Raw genomic sequence first — 14,296 nt, forward strand, 5'->3', positions numbered from 1 at the left:
TTACGACAGACGCCTGAACAACACACGACAACACAATTGTAACGATACGAGGGTACCGAATCACCCACCGATTTGCACCGCGTCGGCTTTCGCGACTTTCGACCCGGGGTTATTTTCGCAGGGTTCCGGCTCGTCGAACAGCTCCAGCCCCCCGTCCCACACGCTGTCGCACAGCTTCGAGAGCGGCAAGATGCTGAAGGGCTCCTCCATGACAAATACTGACTGAACCTCGGCGACTGTCCGACGTCAACGCTTCCCCCTCTCGGCGGCAATCTCCGCGCCCCAACCCTCTCCCCCGCGCGTATTCGCCCGCTCGCCGTCCCCCGACCGTCCCACCCTCGCCCGACCGACGTCCCTCGACCCTACCCCGCCGCCGGCTGTGCCGCCAGCCGTGCCGCTCGCCGACACAGCCGCGCCTACGGCGTCCAGCTCGTCGCCGCTCAGCGCCCTCACCCCGCCAACCTCCAGCGCGGACTCGTCCAGCCACACCCCGCCGACGCTCACCCGGTGCAACCTAACCACCTCCACCCCGACAGCCTCGCACATCTTACGAATCTGCCGGTTACGTCCCTCGCGAAGCTCGAACCGAAGCGTCGCGGACGTTTCAGATTTTTTAATCAAATCCACGGGACACGGCGCCGTCGGCGACGTGGTGGTGACCCCGTCGCGTTGCTGCGTCGTGGTGATGACCACGCCATCGCGCAGCGCCTCGATCGCGTCGGGAGTGGGCGCCGGGCGGACGTCCACCTCGTACGTCTTGGGCGCCTTGCGCGATGGGTCTAGTAACGCCTCCGGCACGCGCCCGTCGTCGGTGAGCAAGACGAGGCCGGAGCTGTCTCTGTCCAGCCGGCCAACCGGGAACACCCTCGCGCTCCCGACGCCCTTGGCCGGCTTGGTCCTGAGCGACGCGGCTCCTCCCGGGATCGAACCGAGCACCTTGAGCTCGTCCTTGAGGGCGTACATCATGCTCGACCGCTGCGACGACTCCATCGTGCACGTCACCCCCCTCGGTTTGTTGTACTTGAGGTAGAAAAAGCCGTTTGAGCCGGCGTGTGCACCGATGGAACCCTCCGTCGCCGCCGCGAACGGTTCCCAGTCTAAAGCCTTACCGTCCAGGGTCACCACGTCCCCGGAACGAACCCTGAACGAGGGTTTAACGAGTGCACCGTTGACGCGCACGCGTCCGGCGCTCACCGCTTCGTCGGCTTCGCGCCGTCTCAACGCCGGCATGCACCGAACCAGTCGAAACCCGTCGCCGGCGTACTTGAGGTCGCGGGATCGATTCCCGGCGGGGGCGCCGTCGACGGAATATTCCCGAGAAGGTTCGTAGTGGCGACGCAGCGCGTCGCAGTTGCGGGCGGTGACGGCGGCGTCGGACCTGGGCGCGCCTGCGACGGGGCCCTCGTAATGCCTCACGTTGTTTGAGGATGAGTCCCTCTTGGACGACGCGCTCGCGTTCGTCACCTTGCTTCGGTAGGCGTCCTGCAGCGAGGCGTATCGCTCGGCGCGTTCCCTGCCCCCCCCGCCGCGCCCTCCCCGCGTTAATCCGCGCGCGTCTCCCCTTTGCCCGCCACCCGCGGCGGTCGCAGCCTCTCGCTGCTTGCGTCTTTTTCTGCTGAAATCCTCTCCTGGCCCGGGCTTCGGCGGGGGGCCTTTGCCGCCCCTTCCCGCCTTGGACCCGCGGGGCTCGTCGCCGCCGGAACCCTTCCCCCCGCGGGGCTTGGAGTCTCCCCGCCGGCGCGGTTCGCCCTTGCTCCTGCCGCGTCCTATGCCCGCGGCGGCTTCGGTCCAATCCGGTCTCGACCCGCCGCCTCCCTCGCATCGAACCAGCGTGCCGGGACGCCGAGCGGACGCGGGCGGCGGCGCGAGGACGCGACCGACCATCGTCCGACCATGGCGCCGCGCGAAGGTGATTCCGAGTGACGTGCGAGAGGAGAGCGCGAGAGGTACCGACGCCATCGACCTTACGTCGCTCGCTGGAGCAGTGAAGCGGGATTGCACTTTACGCGCTTTTTGCGAAAACCTCATCGTCCTTCTTCGCGGAGGGGCGTGTACGGGTCCGGTTGACGCTCGAGGTATCGACACTGCGCTGAGACTCAGTTCGGTTTAAACGTATTTGCGCCGCGGGGGGTCCCTCGGCTCGCGTCTCTGCTCGGCGTTCTCTTTCCACACCTCCCCGCCCTCGAAGAACTCCTTCTTCCAGATGGGCACCGTCGCCTTCAGCTCGTCGATGGCCCAGTGGCACGCCTCGAGCGCCTCCCTTCGGTGCGCGCTCGACACCGCTATGATCACGCTGCTCTCGCCCACTCCCACCGTTCCCGTCCTGTGCGCCATCGCGATCTTCGCGACGTCCCACGTGCCGCGAACGGCGGCGCAGAGCTCGCGCATCTTCGCCAGCGCCATCGGCGTGAAGCACTCGTACTCGAGCTTCTCCACGTTGCGAACTTCGCCGCGGTACTCGAACGTGTCGCGCGTGGTGCCTATGAAGGTGACGATCGCGCCCGCGCCGTCGTCCGCGACGCGCTTGACGACGTCATCGTGAACCAGCGGGTGCGCGACGATCTCCACGTGATCCGGCGCGCGCGGGCCGTCGGCGGCGGCCATGCTGCGACCGAAACAGTGGCGACGCGACGAAGCGAAAACTGCCGAAGCGACCCGACTCGGAAACGGCGGGTTCGGTTGCACCTGACTTCTCCTCTCATCACGCCAATCCCCGGACGGGACGCCCACTTCGCCCAGCGCGGGGTTCCGACGCGATGGCATCGTTCACCTCCGTGACGCGTCTAGCATCACCCGTCGCGGCCCGTCGTCGATCGATCGCCGCCAAACCCTCGCGCGCGACGGTCTCCAGGACGGTGGCGCGCGCGGCGTCCGGCGGTGACGACGACGACGAGCCCAAGCTCATCGATCGCGACAACCTGGAGGGTAACCCCGAGTACCTGAAGGGCTTCGTCAGCAGCGGCGTGGGACCCGACGACGACGTGCAGGTGGACGGGAGGGACACGCTCACCGCGTCCATGCGCCTGGCCGCGCAGACGGCGTCGGTGTTGACGATCCTGACCGCGGGATTCATGTACAGTAACGGGTTGGGGCCCTTTGCGAGATAAGTTTGTGTATGTCATTAACCAAATAACCGAAACGATGCAACCTACGCGTACTCGTTATCCCCGTCGCCGTTCTGCTCCTCCTCCAGGATGTCCCTGAACGCCTGGAAGATGGACGCGGGTTTGTACGTGAAGAAACCCAGGAGCATGGGTATCGGCAACAGCGTCACGCCCACGTCGTCGGCGAAGAAAAAGTTCCACCGGTTGAGAGCCATGAAGAGGATGACGGGCACCAGGATGGACGGCGGCCCGCCCTGCCCGCCCCCGCCAGCCTCCGCCTTGCTCGCCAGCAGCTTGACGTAGAACAGCGCCCCCGCGCTGCCCACCGCGAAAGACGCGCCGAGTGGCACGCCCCCCACGGCAAACGCGCCCACCGTTCCCGATCCGCACAGACCCGCGGTTGTCAAGAGCAAATTCTCCTTGACCCGCAGGTAGGCGTCGTCGGCGGTCCTTCGCCTCTCCGCCTTCTCCGCCTCCGTCAGCTCCCTGCCCCCCACCGTGGGCTTGAGGTCTTTCGGCTGGAGCTTCTTCATCTGGCGCGTGGAAAACTTGGACTTGGCGTAGACGGGATTCTTCGCCGCGCGCATCTGTTCGCCTTTTTCCCACTCGCGCTGCCACCGCTTCTGCTCGGCGCGCGTCGGGGCGTAATTCCACCCGTCGAGGTCGTACTTGCTCACCTGCTTGTTCGTGGTGGCGAGGTCGATGGCGGAGGTGGGGGAGCTTGACGCGTCACCGGGCAGCGCCTTGCGCTCCTTCGCGTCACCCCCGGGGAGAGGAGCGAGCCCGGGGATGGTGAGCTTCTCGGCGGCGTCCGGTTTCTTGGCGCGGAGCTGCGCGGAGAGATCGACGTTCATGTCGTTCAGATCGTTGAGTCGGCCGAACCCGAGGCCCGACGCGGCCTCCTTCTGCTGGCGCTCCTTCGCCTCCCGCTCGCGCCTCTCCTGGCGCTCGAACTCGGCCTCGATGTCCACCTCCCACATGCGCACGTTCTTGCGCTGCCAAACCGGGACGCCCCCAGGCGCGGGCGCTCCGGTTTTTTTCCGGCCGGCGTTCGCGTCGTCGTCGTCGCCGGCCATCTTGGCGCGCGTCGTCGGCGCCGCGCGGGAGCGACCGCGCGACGCGCCGGCGGCGCGCGTGGAGGGACGCGTCCACGCGCCGAGACTCGAGGTGAGAGACGACATTTCGTTCGAGTCGTCCGTCGCAGCGCGCTGCGAAGTGTCTCCTTATCCAGCCCCGATTACGACGTGGCCTCTCTTTCATCAGACTTCACCCTCCCGAACTCCAGCTTCGCGTCGGCCAAAACCCCACGAGTGAGTGACACATCATCGCGCGCGGCCCATGTCTGCGACCGTCGCTCGCGCCACCGCCACCGCCGCGACCCTTCGCGGGTCCAGGACTACGCATGCTTCTTCCGGGTCCCGCGCCGCCCGCGTCGTCGTCCGGGCCGGGAAGTCCCAGAAGGAGGAGCTGGCCGAGATGAGAGCGGCGGTGCAGCTCGCCAACATGAACCCCTCGCAGGAGAACGTAATCTCCGCCATCCTCGACCTCGCCAAGCAGGAGTTCGGGTTGGCGGGGGTCAAGTTCAACGAGGTGATGGACAAGGTCGGCGAGTGCTACGCCTTCACCCCGTGCCAGTACGTCAGCGGCAAGGGCACCGCGCTGGAGACCGTCAACCCCGCCGGCACCAACTCGGGCTCGCTGAAGACTTATTACTTCGCGCACCTGCACGGCCTGGACGAGGCCTCGACGCTGCGCCTGTTCTGCGAGCACTACAAGGACGTGATCGACACGCCCGACGGGGACAGCCACGCGAACATCAGGGCGTTCATGCTGAACGGATGGGAGGGCATCGACTTCGAGGGCGGCGAGTGCCTCAAGCTCAGGGACGGCACCGAGACGGACGAGGCGAATCAGATCTAGGCGCTGATCATAGGCGCGCAATAGGCAAATACAACCGCAAATGAAATTTCATCTCGTATGAGCAAACATCGTAAATTGGGCACCCTTGAATCCCGCGGGGGCCCGCTGAGGTGCGGGTCAAAAGTCTCATGTTGCCTTCCCCGGGTGTTTTGGTCAACGGACACGAGACTTCGTTCAGAGCGATCGTCGCGCGGGCGCGCGCGAGTCGACGCGGAGAGGCTCTCGGCGCGGGAGTTCGACCGTCGACGACCCCACTCTTAGCGCCCCCGGGCGACCGGATACCCCCGCGGGGCTCGTCGCGACCCGGGACGCGGGGCACACGACGGGGCGTTACGAGCTTTATTCTTCCGACAGATTTTCGGGACATCCCATGGTGCTCACGACCAACAACCAGGGCGTGGCCGCGCTCGCCTCCCGGATGACCAAGCCAGCGGTCATCGTTGCGCCTCGGTCCAACACCACCAGGCTGGAGGACTTCGAGATCCAGCGCAAGCTCGGGAAAGGGTCCTTCGGCGTGGTCTACGCGGTGACGCGCCGGCGAGATCCCACGGAGAGGAAGCGGACCTACGTGATGAAGCAGATCTCGATGGGCCCCTCGCGCAGGGACCAGGAGGAGGCCATCAACGAGTGCCGCGTCCTCGCCAAGCTCAACCACGCGCACGTCGTCAGGTATCACGAATCCTTCGTCGCGTCGGGCAACAGGCTGTGCATCGTGATGGAATACGCGCCCAAGGGGACGGTGCACTCGCTGGTGCAGGGCGCCAAGCCCAAAGCGCTGTCGGAGGATGTCGTGTGGCGACTCACGCTGCAATCCGCGCTGGGGCTGCACCACATACACGGCCTCAAGATTCTGCACAGGGACATCAAGGCTGAGAACATATTCCTCGACAAGGACGGCAACGCGAAGATTGGGGACTTGGGCGTCGCGAAAGTGATGACGCACGCGGTTGACTTTGCCAAAACTCTGGTGGGAACGCCGTACTACCTGTCCCCCGAGCTGTGCGAGAACAAGCCGTACAACCACAAGAGCGACGTGTGGTCGCTGGGGTGCGTCGTGTACGAGATGATGACCGGGTCGCACCCGTTCAACGCCCAGAACCAGGGCGCGCTCTTCGTCAAGATCTTAAAGGGAAAGTATCCGCCCGTGCGCGACGCGTCGTTCTCGGCCGACCTCAAGGAACTGATGGACCGGTGCCTGACCGTCAACCAGACGCGCAGGCCGGACACCGCCGGCATCCTCCGCTCGCGCGCCGCGCGCGCCAAGGCGAACGCGCTGGGGCTGCAGCTCCCGAGCGACGTGCCCCCGCCCTCGAACCCGCGGGAAGCGTTTGCGGCGGCGGCGCGACCAGTCACCGACCAGCCACCAGACAAACCCGATCAGGCGACACAGCTGGCGGCGCGGCAGCAGAGGCGCGCCGCCACCGCCGTGGGATCATCGCGCGCCGACCGCGCCGCCGCACGCGGAGGTCCGAACGGAGGTCCGACGGAGACTGCGTTACAGGCGGTGGAGCGCATCGCGTCGGCGCGCGGGGCGGATCGCGTCGGCCGTCGAGTCGGACATCCGGGTGACTTTGTCCGGGTACGTCTGGGTGAAATCTCGGGGCTACCGGTTGGATACGGCGGCGCGGGGGGACTCGCGTACGCCGCCGCTCGCATGGCGGACGCGTCCGCCGCCGCGCGACGCCCGAGCACCGCCACGCACGACCGAACCGCCGGCCGGAGCGCGGCTGTCATCGCGGGCATAGCCGCGGCGGCGGCGGGGGGCGGGGTCCGGGGCGTCGCCGCGGCGGAATCGGAGCTTCGCAGGATCAGGGCGGAGAGCGCGAGGACGGCGGCGCGGGCCGACGACGCCGCGCGACACAGGGCCGTCGCGGTGGACGCCGCGAGGGACGCCGAGGACGAGGCGTCGCGCCGGCGGAAGGAGGCGGGGGACGCGATGCGCGCCGCGCGCGAGCGACGACGCGAACGGGAAGAGGAGGAGCGGCAAAAAGTTTTAGCGGAGAGGCGACGCGCGAGGGTCGAAGCCGCGGCGATCGCCGCGGAGGAATCCCGCGCCAAGCTCGCGGCCGCCAAGGCTGAGCTCGTCAATCAGCGAAGGCGTCGTCAATCGGGACGCGTCAACACGGGCGGGTACGACGGAAACGGCCCGGAAACGGCTGGAAAACGGCTGGAAACGGACCGGACGCCGCCTTCGTTTCCTTTGCGAAAAACCGCGTTGCCGCCGTCGCCGCTGCAGGGCCTCGCCGCCGCGACCGGCGCCGCCCCGGCCGGCGCCGCGCCGCGCCGCGCGCCGTCGTCGCGTAAGCCCACCGCGGCTAACCCCGGGACGGTCGCGCCCGCGAGGCCCGCGTCGGCGATGCCCGTAACGGCTCCCGTAACGGTTCTCGTCGGGTCCCGCGTCGGCGAACCTTCGACGAGTCGGCCCAAGTCGGCGGCGGAGCGAAGGGAGGCGGCTCGCGTCGCGGACGCGGACCTCGTCGCCGCGCTGCCGGAATCGCCCGGCGCCGACGGGGTTCGAACCCGCGACGTCCCTCCCACCGCGATCCACCCGTTCGACCGTCCGGACGACTTCGACGAGGCGCGCGCGATGGCGGAGCTCGCGGCGAGGCACGTCCCGCCGAAGGTTAATTTTGAAGGAAAGAACCGTTCTGAGCAACCGGAGACGCCGAAGCCGGCGCGGGACGACGGGTGGGACGAAGGCGTTTCCCCCTCTCCCGCCGCCCCGTCTCGTCGTTCGAGGCCCAGGACGGCCGGCGGGGTGGTGGACGTCGCCAAGGCTCGTCGCGACGCGGCGGAGGCGTCCCGGGCGGCGGTGAGGGCGGCGAAATCGCCAAAGAAATCGCCAAAGAAATCGCCAAAGGCGTCGCATCCGTCGTCCAGACCGGCGTCGGCGTTCATTCGCAGGACGGGCGACATCTTCGGAGGCGCCCGCGGGCGGGCTCGACCGGTCACCGCGCGCGACGTTTCGGATTCCACATCCTCCGAATCGTCGTCCTCGAAGATGCCACATCCCGCGGTGTCGTCGTATGCCGAGGCGCACGAGCGGAGAACGCGGGCGCCCCACCCGTCGCCGCCGGTGCAGGGCACGGCGGCGGCGGCGATCGGCGTGGCGAGACTGGCGGTTTTAGCGGTCGATCACTTCGTCGCCTCCGCCGGCGAAGGGAACGACGGGTCTTTGGGGTCTTTGGGCGCCGGTTCGGGTTCGTCGATATCGTCGGAGGAGATCTCGAGGGCGGCGGCGGAGGCTGCCGCCGCCGCGAGAGCCGCGGCTTCGGTGGCGAGCGAGGGGCGGGCGGAACCGGCGTCGTCGTCGTCGGGAACGTCGTCCTCGTCGTCGCGCGACGGCGTCGAGGGTGACAAGGAGAATCGCGACGGGGGCGTGCCGGCGTTTGTGTTTGGAGACGCGACCGGAGACGCATCCGGCGACGACGACGACGACTATTCGCCGTCCGCGGCTTTCGAGGACTCTGGAAACCTTCGCGCGGCGGCGGGTCCGTCGCCGGATCCCGCGGGCGCCGTCGCGAGGGCGCTTCGAGCGACGGTCAGGGCGCTAGAATCCGTCCTCGGTCCGTCGCATCCGTCGATTAATTCCGACGCCGGCTTGAAACCCTTCTACGACGACGAGGAGGAAAGTTCCGAGTCGGGGTCGGAGCCCGGCACCAATCCCAGCACTCCCCGATCGGAGTACTACTCGGACGCCGCTCGACACTCGGAGTGTTCCGACTCGGAGGAACGGTTCGTGAGGGCGCACGGCGCTTCGAGAGCCGAGCGAGTCGAGGAGCTCGTGTCGGAGATGACCGCCACGGAGGACGCCGCGGTGGCTCTCGTGGGAGCTGAGTCGTTCGGGCTCCTCTACGACTTTCTGGCCAGGCGAAGCGAGGCTGCGCAGGACGGCCGGCTGCACGAAAAGCCGGGCACGCCCGAAAAGGTGCGTCAACTGTCCGAGCGGGTATTCGACATCGTGCCGAGGGAAAAGGCCGAGGCGGTGGCGCTGGCGCACAGGTACGCGTACCTGGTGGAGAGGCTCGAGGCGGTTTGAATCGCACCCGGTGGAGAGGCTCGAGGCGGTTTGAATCGCACGGCGGACGAGAAGTTCGACCTCGTATCCTCGGCTTCCTTCTTCTGTGGGGATTTCGCGAAGGAAAGAGATGTTCATCGCATAGATATGATATCGTGAAAGCATTCTAAACGAAAGCGCGTCGGCGTCGTCGTGATTTTCGTCGTTCAATAATCGTTCACAGCCTCCCAACCGCCTTGTAGTGCGCCACGCTGCTGTTGCAGATGCGCACAAACTTTTCGGCGTCCAGGGACGCCCCTCCCACGAGAAAACCGTCGATGTCGCTGTACTTGGCCAGGTCCTCGCAGTTGCCGTCGTTCACCGACCCTCCGTACTGGATCCGCGTGGCTTTGGACACCTCCTCGGACACGTTATCAACCAGCCACTGGCGGATGGCGGCGTGCACCTCCTGCGCCTGCTCCGGCGTCGCAACCTTACCCGTGCCTATCGCCCAGATGGGTTCGTACGCGATGACAACCTGCGAACCCCACGACGAGTGCTCCCTGTCGTCGATCTCCTCCGCCACGGCGCGGAGCTGCGCGAAGATCACCTCCAGCGTCTTGCCCGCCTCCCTCTCCTCCAGCGATTCGCCTACGCACACGATGACGTTCAGGCCGTGATACCTCGCGTGCGCCACCTTCTTGCCCACGGTGACGTTATCCTCGCCCAGCAAGGTCCTACGCTCTGAATGGCCCAAGATGACCCACGGGACGTCCAGATCCTCGAGCATCTCGGCGCTCACCTCGCCGGTGAATGCGCCCGTGTCCGAGTCGTAGTGATGGGTGGGGTCCTGCAGGGTATACTCCACCCAGGCGTTCTGCGCCGCCACCTTGAACCTCTTGGCGTCCAGCGCCTCGACGGCCTGGTCGATGTACAGGAACGGCGGTGCCACGACGATGTCCACGTTGTCCGCGATCTCACCCGCGTTCAGCCCCTCGCACAGCTCCGCCACGCTCGCGATGGTGCCATTGCACTTCCAGTTGCCGCCGACGATAAATCTGCCGGTGCCTTCGTTCCTCACGACGAGCGACGTGCGTGCGAACGCGCGCGGGGTCTTCGAGGCGCATCGCGTGCGGAAACCCGCGTGGAACGCGCCGAGGCGGAACGCGGAATGAGTCAAGGAGGACGCCATCGCTCCAGACGGGGCGCGTGCGTGAGTGTTGCTCACCCGTGACACACCGATCGTGCGTTATCTTGTCTGCTTGCCGTACATGATTCTTTCGATTGTAGCCGGGCTACATTGTAGCCAGGGGATGTGGCAAACAGTCAGAGACGTTTCATTTTCAATCCGGACCTGACTACTAGTCACCTGTGCGCTCTAACACGATTCCCGATTTTCGGGATATTACGGTGGATAAAGTCACCTAAGAGTTACCTGTGGGCGCTGTATTCTCACCACACCGCGTGATATGAGACGTTACGGAACATTCACTTGCTCTCGTCATCCGAACACGTGCTCTCGTCGCGGCCGGCCGCGGACACAACTCGCGGCAGTCGGTGCGCACGCACGCACCGACTCGCCGAACCACGAAAACCGAGCGAGCGCACCGGGCGAGCGCCCGTGTCGAAGTTTCTCTCTCGGTCGGGGCGCGGACATCCCCAGCAGCCGCAGTATAACGTTATACATGCAGTCGGCGAACGACGTCTCGGCCGAAGAGACGTCGCCCTTGACAACGCTCGAGCATACTCCCGAGGGTTCGCTGTCGGTGTCGCTGGAACCTTCCGAAGAGGATCTCGTTTCGTTGTCGCTGGACGACGGAGCCGGGCCGGGCGTCGAGGGCAAGTTGCCGCGAACGGTTGGCGAGCCCGAGCGGAAACCCGCTCATCACAGCGACTATAAAAACACAGCTCACGGCGACACTTCGCTGGCGGCGGTTCTTCAGCCGAGAAACACCCGCCAATTCGTTACCGATGACGGCGGCGAGCCGAAGCGCAAAGGACTCACGAGTAAGCAGTGGCTGCTATGTGTCAGCGCGCTGTCGTTTTGTTGGATGCTCGTCACCACGTTCGCCGCTCCTCCGCTCGGCGCCAATTCGGGCAAAGGCGGCGAGATGTGCGTCGGCACACCCACCGCGGGGAAGCTTTGCCTGTGTCCGAGGGAGACGGTGTGCGCGACGAGGTGGCACGAGGTCGCGTTCCTCGTGTTCGCCCGCGCCTCCGCGTACTTCGACTACCCCATGTACATGCTCCTGTTTTTGTCAAAGTGTCATAACCTGAGAGGCGCGTTGCATCGCACGTACCTCGGCGAGTGGCTTCCCATCGAAAACTTGCATCACTTGCACACGTTCGCGGGCACCTTCGTGTCCGTGGAGATCGTGTGGCACTCTTTCTGGCACATTATGCGGTGGGGCGTCGGCGGGGACATCGAGTTCCTGTGGCGGCATCGTACGGGCGTGACTGGCCTGATATCTCTGATTTGCACGCCGTTCATTGCGTATCCGATGATGTTCCAGAGGTTGAAGAAATCCATCCCGTACGAGCGACGCAAGGCGATGCACTATCTGTCGGCGGTGTGGGGACTCTCCATCATGTTTCACGCCCCCGCCACCAACATCTTCTGGGTCATGGGCGCCTGCGTCTTCCTCTATCTGGGCGACTGGCTCGTGGGATACTTCGTCGGCACATTTTACTGCCCGACGCTGATGATGACACCGCTGGGTGAGTCCGCGGTGGAGATCGTCTTCGAGCATCCTCGGGGATTCGTCAATCACGGAGGTAATTATGTGTACTTGTGCCTCCCGTGGTTGGGCAAGGCGGAGTGGCACGCGTTCTCTCTCTACGCGCATCCGACGCTCGAGAACCACAGCAGTGTGTGCGTCGCGAAGTTGGGCGACTGGACCGGAGCGCTTCACCGCGCCGTGCCCATGCCTACCGCCAAGCCGGGCTGGGTGTACGGACCTCACCCGTCGCCTTTCAGCGGCGCCACCCAAGCCGAAAGCATGGTCTGCGTGGCGAGCGGCATCGGCATCACGCCGACGCTGGGCACCGTTAAGTTTCTGGCGGGGTCGCGTAGGGTGAACGTGGTGTGGATGTGCAGGCAGCCAGACTTGATCGAGTACTTCCTTCGCACTGTGTCGTTTGACGACAAGGCGTGGACGCTCATCTACTACACGGGCCAACGGAAACTGGTTATCTCTGAAGAACAGTTCATTCAGAATCCGAGAATTCTTCTCCTCCGGGGCCGGCCGGATCTGAGGCAGCTCATTCTGGATATCATGCACGCGTGCGAGACGGGTGGCGACTTACCCCGCGCCACGCTCGACAAGGCGCGTGAGATGTACCGCGAGACCTTCCGCTGCGGCGCGACGCAAAAGTTCGAAGCGCTGATGGAGCGGTTGCAGCTCACCTACAGCAATAAGGATCTGTTCAGAAGCGCGCTGCACTGCACGATGATGGCGGCGCACGATTTGGGCAAGGACGTCGATGAAGTCGACAAAGTGACCCTGGAGGGTTTCGCCAGGTTCGTGAGAGACACGAGCAAGGTGCGAGGGCTGCTGAACGCGAGAGAGCTGGAAAGTGTTTTCTCTAGGTATGATTTGTCCCGCGACGGGTTCCTGAGCAAGGAACGGCACTTCGAAAGGAGATGTTCCCTTGGAAGATGTTCCTTAGATGGTGAACAGGAGAAGGCGGCTAAGCTGAAACGAATGGTTTCGCTCTTGGTGTCCGGGAACGCCATTGTGCGCGACACCGAGCGCGATTACGGCAACTGGCAGATCCTCTACTGCGGCGGCACGGCGGCGGTGGTGAAGACGGTGAAGGAAATGCACGACGAGCTGGGCGTCGGGGTGTCGATCGAGTCATTCGACTGGTGAGTACATGAGATGGTCACCGCATGTAGCATCACACGAACAACAAGTCGCGTCGTCGTCGCCCCGACCGAATCGCGAATCGAAACCTAAGACGGCGGCACGGAGACTCGCGTCAGCTCCAGGTCGTACCTCACCGTCGCCCCCGCCGGCACCGTCCCGTCTTGCAACCTAACCTCCTCGTCGCCGAAACCCAATTCAGGGGGCACTAACACGATCCGCCGCCCGCCCTGTCGCATCGAACCCACCGCCTCCATCACGCCCCGGGTGAACGGCCCTTGGGGCTTGCCGAACGTGAAGATGACCTGCCGGTTGGTCCGGCGCGTGTCCAGCACGACGTCGCCGGTGCCGTCGATCGTCGCCACGAGGTTGGCGGCGAGGAGGTACCCGTTCCGAGGAACCTCGCCGCCCCCCACGCGAAGGTCGGTGTATCGTAAACCGGACGCCGTGGTCACCTCCTTGGCGTTGGCGACGTCCTTCGTGTTCTCCCGCGCCTCGCGCACCTCGCGCCTGGTCTTGAGCTGCTCGGAGACGACGCCGAAGGTGAGCACGCCGAGCCACGCGAGCCCGCCCGCGATGCCGAAGCGACGCGTCAGGAACGTCGCCACCGCGTCGGTGGAGTCGGCGCGGCGGGCCCCGCCGCCCTTCTTGACGTTGATCGCGGCGTTGGCGCGGCGCGCAGCCTCCGCGGCGGTGATGTCCTCCTCGCCGGCGCCGCGGGCGTCCTCGCCGTCGTCGCCCGTGGCTCGAGGCACCCGCGCGTTCCTCCGAATCCGCGCGGGTTTATCCGGGTCGATCGAGGCGGGGCGTCGCGCGCCGTGAACGCGGCGTCTCGGTACGGTGACGCGACGAATCGGCGACGGGCGCGCCGATATCGACGCGGAGGTGGCTCCTGGGGCGAGCATCGCTCGAGCGATCCGTTCCAGCGGCGCGCGCGCGGGTGTTGTGCGATCTGCGGGCGAGAAGAAATCCAGCTCAGCACGCCGCGGAACGAAAAAAAAAATTCTCTGCTCGACATTTTCACCGCGCCACCGCTCACTCGGCGGCGCGGCGTTGGGCGCGGCAGGCGCGGTCCCGAAACACCCGCTCACCGAGCGCGAGCGCAGATGCCGAAGCCGAACGCGAATAAGCCCGAGGGGGTGCGGGGCAAGGGCTCCGAGGTGTCCAAGTCGAAGGGACTGGGGGACGACGGCAAGTCGGCGGCGGGGAAAGTCAAGGAAGCCGCCGTGAAGCTCCCGACGCCGCCCGCGGGGTTCCACATGAAGAAGGCGCTGAAGCGGAAGGTGGCGCTGGTCGAGAAGTACAACGAGCTCAAGGCGAAAGGGAAGCTCGAGGTGTTCATGGAGAAGAGGCGGAGGAAGATGGCGTCTCGCGACCGCACGCTCATACCTCGAGCCAGAGGGTGAAAT

At 65.8% G+C, this 14,296-nt stretch overlaps 10 protein-coding genes across 10 annotated transcripts; 5 read left to right on the forward strand and 5 right to left on the reverse strand.

Moving 5' to 3' along the window:
* Positions 1-396: 396 nt before the first annotated feature.
* MICPUN_72176 (predicted protein) lies at positions 397-1,215 on the reverse strand (the record flags this gene model as incomplete). The annotated part of the gene is made up of 2 exons (XM_002508848.1): positions 397-898; positions 974-1,215. Coding segments are annotated over 2 exons (744 nt in total), but the record flags the coding sequence as incomplete, so codon positions are not given.
* An 891-nt stretch (positions 1,216-2,106) lies between these two features.
* CNX6 (molybdopterin synthase, large subunit CNX6) lies at positions 2,107-2,604 on the reverse strand (the record flags this gene model as incomplete). Its single annotated transcript, XM_002508849.1, has 1 exon — positions 2,107-2,604. One exon carries the CDS (start codon positions 2,602-2,604, stop codon positions 2,107-2,109), a length of 498 nt encoding a protein of 165 aa, XP_002508895.1.
* Positions 2,605-2,756: 152 nt separating this feature from the next.
* On the forward strand, positions 2,757-3,044 carry MICPUN_62185 (predicted protein; the record flags this gene model as incomplete). Its single annotated transcript, XM_002508568.1, has 1 exon — positions 2,757-3,044. A coding segment is annotated over one exon (288 nt), but the record flags the coding sequence as incomplete, so codon positions are not given.
* Positions 3,045-3,148: 104 nt separating this feature from the next.
* On the reverse strand, positions 3,149-4,285 carry MICPUN_62186 (predicted protein; the record flags this gene model as incomplete). Its single annotated transcript, XM_002508850.1, has 1 exon — positions 3,149-4,285. The coding sequence occupies one exon, from the start codon at positions 4,283-4,285 to the stop codon at positions 3,149-3,151; it is 1,137 nt and encodes a 378-aa protein (XP_002508896.1).
* Positions 4,286-4,442: 157 nt separating this feature from the next.
* MICPUN_62187 (predicted protein) lies at positions 4,443-5,024 on the forward strand (the record flags this gene model as incomplete). Its single annotated transcript, XM_002508569.1, has 1 exon — positions 4,443-5,024. One exon carries the CDS (start codon positions 4,443-4,445, stop codon positions 5,022-5,024), a length of 582 nt encoding a protein of 193 aa, XP_002508615.1.
* Positions 5,025-5,394: 370 nt separating this feature from the next.
* Positions 5,395-9,063, forward strand: MICPUN_62188 (kinase; the record flags this gene model as incomplete). Its single annotated transcript, XM_002508570.1, has 1 exon — positions 5,395-9,063. One exon carries the CDS (start codon positions 5,395-5,397, stop codon positions 9,061-9,063), a length of 3,669 nt encoding a protein of 1,222 aa, XP_002508616.1.
* A 196-nt stretch (positions 9,064-9,259) lies between these two features.
* On the reverse strand, positions 9,260-10,213 carry TIM (triosephosphate isomerase; the record flags this gene model as incomplete). The annotated part of the gene is made up of 1 exon (XM_002508851.1): positions 9,260-10,213. One exon carries the CDS (start codon positions 10,211-10,213, stop codon positions 9,260-9,262), a length of 954 nt encoding a protein of 317 aa, XP_002508897.1.
* A 1,045-nt stretch (positions 10,214-11,258) lies between these two features.
* On the forward strand, positions 11,259-12,893 carry MICPUN_53877 (predicted protein; the record flags this gene model as incomplete). Its single annotated transcript, XM_002508571.1, has 1 exon — positions 11,259-12,893. The coding sequence occupies one exon, from the start codon at positions 11,259-11,261 to the stop codon at positions 12,891-12,893; it is 1,635 nt and encodes a 544-aa protein (XP_002508617.1).
* An 83-nt stretch (positions 12,894-12,976) lies between these two features.
* MICPUN_72144 (predicted protein) lies at positions 12,977-13,519 on the reverse strand (the record flags this gene model as incomplete). The annotated part of the gene is made up of 1 exon (XM_002508852.1): positions 12,977-13,519. A coding segment is annotated over one exon (543 nt), but the record flags the coding sequence as incomplete, so codon positions are not given.
* A 474-nt stretch (positions 13,520-13,993) lies between these two features.
* MICPUN_62192 (predicted protein) lies at positions 13,994-14,293 on the forward strand (the record flags this gene model as incomplete). The annotated part of the gene is made up of 1 exon (XM_002508572.1): positions 13,994-14,293. One exon carries the CDS (start codon positions 13,994-13,996, stop codon positions 14,291-14,293), a length of 300 nt encoding a protein of 99 aa, XP_002508618.1.
* Positions 14,294-14,296: the final 3 nt, after the last annotated feature.

This window comes from Micromonas commoda, chromosome 10 (assembly GCF_000090985.2).
Source record: "Micromonas commoda chromosome 10, complete sequence".
Classification (NCBI taxonomy): Eukaryota; Viridiplantae; Chlorophyta; class Mamiellophyceae; order Mamiellales; family Mamiellaceae; genus Micromonas; species Micromonas commoda.